The 7,726-nt window shown below is 41.0% G+C and overlaps 1 protein-coding gene across 1 annotated transcript; it reads right to left on the bottom strand.

The window, feature by feature from the left end:
• Positions 1–1,655, bottom strand: LOC307109761 (sestrin-1-like; the record flags this gene model as incomplete). The annotated part of the gene is given in 4 exon segments (XM_079788640.1): positions 1–323; positions 326–733; positions 736–857; positions 859–1,655. Coding segments are annotated over 4 exon segments (1,650 nt in total).
• Between the last annotated feature and the right edge of the window lie 6,071 nt (positions 1,656–7,726).

The raw sequence follows: 7,726 nt of genomic DNA, 5'->3' as shown, positions 1-7,726 counted from the left end.
TCAGGTCATATGGCGAGTAATGGCTCTCAGAGCATAAAGGAGTTCGGCTTGCCTCCTAGCTTCTGTAAGAAGCAGATTAACATGGACCTTCTCGCAGTGCTTGAACTGCCTCCAGACGCTATCATACATTCCTTTGGTAACCTTTTCAGGAGTGCAAACAATAGTTTTGATATAAACTTTAAAGCTACGATCCAATAGCTGGTTAATTTCACCATAGACATAGTCATCATATCTTATTCCAAACATGCAGTGAATATAGTTCCAAATAGCCTGTCTGAGCCCTGAGGTATCAACATGTTTGTGCATTGCCATTGTATTATAATAAGATTGTAAGCAATGTGAAATTTTTTATCAATCAACTGTCCCACATCTGGATAAAGGCTATTTACCAAAGAATAACCATGGTCTTCCCAGCAATAGTCCTGGACTCGAAATGTTGGAACATGCGTCCCATGTCTAGAGAAATCCTTATAGCCATAACTAGTGTCCTCAAAGTGATGAGATATATCTCTTGCTGGTGTAACTTCATCATCATCTGAAGAGAAGACAAACATGCTCTCTCTTTTTTCTATTTCAAAACATGAGACCATCTCTTCCTGACTTGCCTCTTCTTCATCTCGACATTCCTGTAATTGCCTCATCTTTTCCATGAGGGCTTTGACCTCAAAAAAGGAATCACTTATCAAAACATTTCCAGCTGAGTTGACCTGATTCTCTTCCACACTGTGATTGCATTTGTAATGTCACAGCTGCAGTAGTTATTAACAGAAGGAGGTCTGAATGTGTGGCCACCATCACAATGAATTTCTGGACTGATTCCACAGCCAAATGTGAACGAGGCAAGAGAATGATAGTGTGAGTAGACCTACTGCATGTACCAGTTCTGCAAGGGACCAGCTGTGCTCTTCAGCTTTTAAAAGTCGCTCAATGTGTTCTTTAGTGATAAGCCAAGGTCTATGGGCTAACAATTTGTTCAGTTCTCCTAAATTTTGTAGTTTTTGAGGAGCATTCTCTAAGCCATTAAGCCACTTGGAGTCCCCACCAACATGCAGGAAATCATTTACATGGAGGTTCACTAAGTAGGAGCACTGAAGTCTTGCTGCAGCCGTTATTCCAATGTAGTGCCGGTAATGCATTTGTAATGGCCCATCCATTTGCTGTAGACAGTGTTGAGTTTTTAAGAAACTTTCCAAATACTGTGAGTGAAAAACCATCACTAATGTAATGTTATCCAAAGGACCCAAAGCAGCAAAAGAATCTGCAAATAAAGCATGCATTTGTGCGTCTTCACTCCCCACCTGAAGAATCTCCTTTTCTGGGATAAATCTGCTTGGTGCGTGTCCCAGTGGTCGAGGACTTCTAATTCCAAGTTCCTGGACGCTCTTCAAAATAAACTCGCTTTTCTCTCTTACATCTTTAAAGGGACACCTCTTAGAAAAAAGCATAAGCAGATGAGCAAGAAGCTTCTTCAACCCATCCAAAGAACCAGCATCTGAAAGCCCGTCTGATGGACGATAAGGTGTCTCTTTCACCCAACGAAGATACTCAGTTTTTCTCAAAATGACCTGCCTAATATTTTCCAGTGCTGTCTCTCTAGTAATTGAATCTCTACTGCGCAGCCCATCCCATCTCACTTCATTCTCTCCTTCGGCCATGACATTTGGAGATATTTCTTTGCAGTCTTCAGTTACCTGTCAGCATGTGCCCAAAAGCACTTTATATTTTTTAAAGGAGAAATGTAAGAATAGTGTCAGAGAAATCGAACCTTCATGAAAACGTAAGTCCTGGTGACATGTGGGACCAGAGTGTCTTTTCTATAGACAGCTTTCCAGGGAACTGCAAGCTAGAGCTCACCCTCTCCTTCTACACGAAGCAGCAGCCTTTTCTGATCAGACTCAAAAACCAACGTTGGAAAGTTGCAACCTCGCAGTGTTGCCTGGTCAGCAGATATTCTCAAAAGGAGGAGCTGTCAAATCCGTGCTCTGCCCAAAAAAGCTAGTACCAGTTGAGGGCCCTCCAGCCATTCTGGGGGTTAGTCTAGCAGCCACCAGGCTCTCAGGAGCCTTCCCGCCCCGCCCTCCTCCGCACCAGGCCCCGCCCTCCTCCGCACCAGGCCCCGCCCTCCTCCGCACCAGGCCCCGCCCAGGGGTGGGGGTGGTGAGGGGAGCGGCAGCCTCCAGCAGTCCCGGTCTTGGCAGCTACAAAGAAGGAAAGCATCTCCTGCCCTTTCGCTGGCAGCCCCTTGGGCAGATGCCTTTTCTTTTCAGACATCTGCTTCCTCGCCCACCGCCCGCTAATCCAAAAGGACGCCTGGCTGCCCTGCAATCCCTGATAGCGGGGTTGAGCCTAGGAGCTAGCAGAGGAGCTGGGACAGAGGCGCAGAGCCCGCCCCTTCGCCCAGCCCCACCCTGATGTTTATCAATTTAATTGATCTATACAAAGAGCCAATTTTTGATGATTTTATTTATTGTATTTTTTCAATTACAGTATTTTCTGTGATTATTATTGTTATTTTATTCCTAACTTATTTGACACAAATTTGCTTTTTTAAAAAATTATTATTGATTTCAGAGACGAAGGGAGAAGAGAGAGAGAGAGAAACAATGGAGAGAATCATTGATCAGCTGCCTCCTGCATGTCCCACGTGGGATTGGAGCCTACAACCCAGGCATGTGCCCTGACCAGGAATCCAACTGTGACTTCCTTGTTCATAGATCAACACTCAACCACTGAGCCATGCTGGCCAGGCAAATTTGCTTTTCTTTATCTCTTGGAGGTAGGCTTTTCTTCTTTTATAATATGTCCATTTAGGACCCCACATTTTTCTGTAATTTGAGCATCTAGAGATGTTGCAAATGGTGCTCACATTGTTTCATTGCAACTCAAAATTTTTTTTGGATACATCCTTAATTTTACTCAATTAAAACTACTTCCAACATATCTTCCATCATTGTTTTGTCCTTTATTTATTTATTTATTTATTTATTTATTTATTTATTTGCTTTGCCTGGTAATAACTTTAATGCTATCTTATGGTTGTGACTGAATTTCAAGGGTAGAGGTCTTAACAGTATGGATTGTCACTCTATACTTCTTTGTGACTTGGCTTTATGTCCTTATTCCTTCTATGTTTTTTCTCCTAAGTTAAACATTACACACGGAGACACACTAACACATACACACACACACACAAACACACACACTCACCCTTATGGGACAGACTCGGAATTGAATTATTAATATTGAACTTATTGATTTGAAGTGTCTTTATGTTAGTTATGGTTATACTTTGTTATATTTTTAAAAATATATTTCCTGTATGCTCTAAAAATTTTACGTGTTTGCATTCACTTTGTGATTTTTCCAATTTTTAGATTTAGTAGGTCATCTAGATTTATTCATCTACACTCCCATTTTCTTCTGATTTTATGGTCCACATTCAATAGTTATTACATCTGGAAATAATTATGCCATTTGAATATATTTTGGATTGAGTAGAAATTAAATCTAAGTTACCTATTAAAATATAAATAGTAATTTGCTAAAAAATAAGTATATATTTTGGAATAAACATAAATTGAGTTTAAATTATTTGAAAATTCCACTATTTGGCTTTTCAAATTGATTTCTTCACAAATAGCCCAAACCATTTATGGAAAACCCAGAAAGATCTGACTTACTCAAGTAAATGGAGTGGACAATGCCTGAATTGAAATCAGAAATCAGAGTGATGGACCCTCGTAACCAGAGTTGAAATTCTATCTATACTCGTGTTTATAAGCTTTCCTTGGCTGGTTTTGTTGTCATGTCTCTGGAAGACAATTCCCTGTCACCAGCTCCCACAGTGGTCTAGAGTCAGGTTTCTGGAGAGTTCTGGGGTCGATTTACAGCAAGTTCTGCTAGTGCAGCTCCACAGCTACTTCTCTAATATTCGGGAGGATCATGGTGGGGCAAGACTCTTCATTGGCTGCTCCATCTCAGACCTAGGGATAGTGACCATTCCTTGTATCCGCTATTCTCTTCTCTTGGAGTACTCTTTCCCTTTTACTAGACAGTACCTCATTGCTGCAGTGCGGTTATGATCAATCATTCTTTAGAGTCACTTTCCCTATTGATGTTTCTGTATCTTGCCTGGGCCTTGGCTCATAAATGTAATATCCACGCAAGTGTATGCTCTGTGTCAGTGAGATCTAGTGGACTACAGCCACAATAATGCATGGGTCAGCCTCCCAAGGTTAGTGAAAAAACTCGAGTCCTAGAATAATGCACATGGTATAATTTTATTTATTATAAAAAGCTCAAAAAATACACGAAGCCAAAAACATGTACGCGATCTAGCCATGTGTGGTAAAATTATAAATAATGGAAAACAGCAACAAAATTCAAGAAAGTAGGTATCTCTGCCAGGAGAGAAAGGCACACCAGGCAACAGTACATGGTGAGGATCAAGGATAATGGTAATGTTCCTTTTGTTTGTATGGTTATTCAGTTCAGATGGGTTACAAATGTTATTTTCTTTATTATTTTTCATACACATGTTGTCTAATTCATGTGATAAGACAGTATCCTCTCAGCCTTGGGGGCCAGGCAGGGCTTGAGTCCTCTGACTTAGTGCAGCCCTATGAATTTTCCCGTGTGCTCTTACACAAACATGTCTTCTTTCTTCTTTCTTTCTTCCTTCCTTCCTTCCTTTCTTCCTTTCTTCCTTCCTTCCTCCCTTCCTTCCTTCCTTCCTTCCTTCCTTCCTTCCTTCCTTCCTTCCTTCCTTCCTTCCTTCCCTGAAGATATTTTTCCATTGACTTTTATAGAGAGTGGAAGGCAGTGAGGGAGAAGAAGGGAAGAGAGAGAGAGAGAGAGAGAGAGAGAGAGAGAGAGAGATCTGAGAATGGTACATCAATTGGTTGCCTCCCACACACATCTGGGCCAGGGCCTGGATAGAACCTGCAACCCAGGTATGAGCCCTTGAGTGAGACCCTTCATTGCTCAGGCCAAAGCTCTAACCCTTCAGCCATACTGGCCAGGGCCAAACTGATGCTATCTTTGTGCACAATGCCAGGAGTAGGTTTGGAAGTGCTGAATTAGACTTGATTCCCTGATAATGCCACATAAGTCTTGACATATTAGGCTGTTCGCCTTCATTTTAACACATCCTTCAATTCCAGGATAACCTATTGTAACTAGAGAATAAAAATCGGCTATCTCTTTGTTTTGATCCATAGGGAGAAGGAAATAAATACCAAGATACACACAACTTTCGTTTTTAGTTTGTCAATACAGCCATGAGGATTCTTTCTGAGCAACAGATACCAATTCAACTTGTGTTCTCCACAGTAGCGCCTCAGGCTACTGCTCTCAGAGTCCCTGCTGCAGCCTGCAAGGTGAAGGCAGCCACAGAAATCTGTCTCTTCACCTCTCCACAGGCCTTGGAAGGGCCCATTTTGCTTTGAATATCAAACAGAGCATCATAAATCCCTGGGAATGACTCTCCTGCGTACTTATTGTGGCTGCTTGGTGCATAGATGACATGCCTGTTGGTAAAAAATAGTTTACTATCTGTTAGTAAACTATCACATAATTCTGGTTTACATAATTCTAATTTTATGGTTTCAGTAAGCCACGTCTCAACTTCCAAGTTCAACTACCTCCAAAGACCAGTCTTCGGAATGACTGTGAATTAATTAGCTATATTTAACTTTAAAAAGACAAAGTGGTTCTGAGCAACAAAAATAAGAACAATAGCAAAAACAACTTGTCACCTACGATGGGCCACACTTGACAGAATTCACCTATAAATTTACAAGGCTTAAAAATAAACTCTAAAAAAGTTAATATTAGTACTTCAAAGAAGGGGGAATGAGGCCTGATCAGTCTCAAGGCACATGGCAAAAGAGTGCTGACTTTTCACCATTCCATTCTATCCCCTGAAGTACAGCAAAACTCTATTATGAAAGTGCCATTTGTGACCAGCCAACTTCCTATTTTGCTTTCCCTCCTCTTTCAAAAAGAAGCCAGGCAAACATGTGTGAATGCCTAGCTACTAGTAAAAGCATGAGGAATCATTAAAAACAGGTCTGCCTTGCCCAGCCAGCATATCTCAGTGGTTGAGCATCGACCTATGAACCAGGAAGTCATGATTCCATTCCTGGTCAGGGCACTTGCCCAGGGTGCAGGCTTGATGGGATCCTCAGTAGGGGGCATGTAGGAGGCAGCCAATCAATGATCCTCTCTTATCATTGATGTTTCAATCTCTCTCTCCCTGAAATCAATCAAAGTATATTTTTGAAAAAAGTGAATTAGAAGTCTTACTTCACATTGTATGCAAATAAGCAACAGGTGTGGAAGAACTCTGTACTAAAATTAAAAATTTTAGAAGTGAAATTTCAAGTTTAGAAGCCACAGGGAAATGACAATACAACCAGACTTGAGAACAAAGCAATGGTTAATTATATGAAAACTAATGATCAAATACAAAGATAAAAGAGTGGGAAACCTCTTCTGAAGTCCCTGAGGGACAGCCCATAGGCCTCACTGTTGCCAAAGGATGGCAGGGGGGGTGGGGGGGTGGGGGGGAGCTCACTTTGTCCTCACTACAATCCTCTACCTCTCCTCAAAAAAGCTTGGGAAACCTTTGTCAGCAGATTTGAAAATGGGGGTAATATAAACATTATAAAAATATTGTTTTGAAAATTGATAAGAAAATCCAAAATTTCAAAATTGGGAATACTGGCAATGGACAATAGAGGGTACCACCTGTATAGAAACAGATATAAAAATATTCAAATTTATTAATAATTCAAAAATACAAATGCAAATAATGTTATACTATGTGCATATCAAATTAGTAACTATTTTAAACGTGGTTGTACCAATTGCTACAGGCTAATCACTAAGCATTGTCAATTGTTTTAACCTTCTGGAAAATATACATATTGCTGAAGTTTTTAAGAACCATAACATAGTTCTTACACTTTGCTGTAGTATTCCTGTTTCTTGAATCTTTTTCATAAGGAGTCAGAGGTTCAAAAGAAAAAAAAAAAGGCTTCTCAAAGAAAAATATGGATTATAATCCCAAATAATTAAAATTAATCATAATACTTCAGAGGAAAGAAAATACTTAAACATGAAGATTTTTAGTGTCTTCTCTTTTTTTTCTTAGAGAGTGGAAGGGGGAGAGATGGAGGAGAGAGAGACAGAGACAGAAAAATATTGATGTGAGAGAGACACTGTAATTTTAAATTTATACTAAATAGTTCTCAAATGCATGAATTCACCAGTCACCAGGTGTAAGCAAATGCTCAGGGATACTTGTGGAAAATCAGCCAGCAACTTTAAAACTGCTGTAGCAATCACATCAGTGACAACAGAACCATTGTTCTCTCAGCTTTGCACCCTGAGTGGGCTGTCAGTAAGCCAAGGTCAGGATCATCTTGGACACATCCTTTTGGTAAGAAGGCCACCCAAATATCAATATCTCAGCCTCACCTTCAGGGCCCCCCTGACTGACAGGAAGCAGGTTCTGCAACACACACTCAACATGTGGAATATGCTCTCCACCTCCGTGGCCAAACTTCACTTCCACTAGCCACCCCTCCAGGTGCAGTGCCTTCGGAGTCTCCAGGGCTCAGAGTGGATCCAGGAGGAGCTCTAGGTGATGTGGCAGAGCACCTGGAATGGTGTCCCCTCCCCCTGCTCCACTTGCAGGAGCATCTGAACCCCCTGGTGGTGG

This window comes from Cnephaeus nilssonii (genome assembly GCF_951640355.1).
Source record: "Cnephaeus nilssonii genome assembly, chromosome: 13".
NCBI lineage: Eukaryota > Metazoa > Chordata > Mammalia > Chiroptera > Vespertilionidae > Cnephaeus > Cnephaeus nilssonii.
This window is presented reverse-complemented; position numbering and strand designations above follow the sequence as displayed.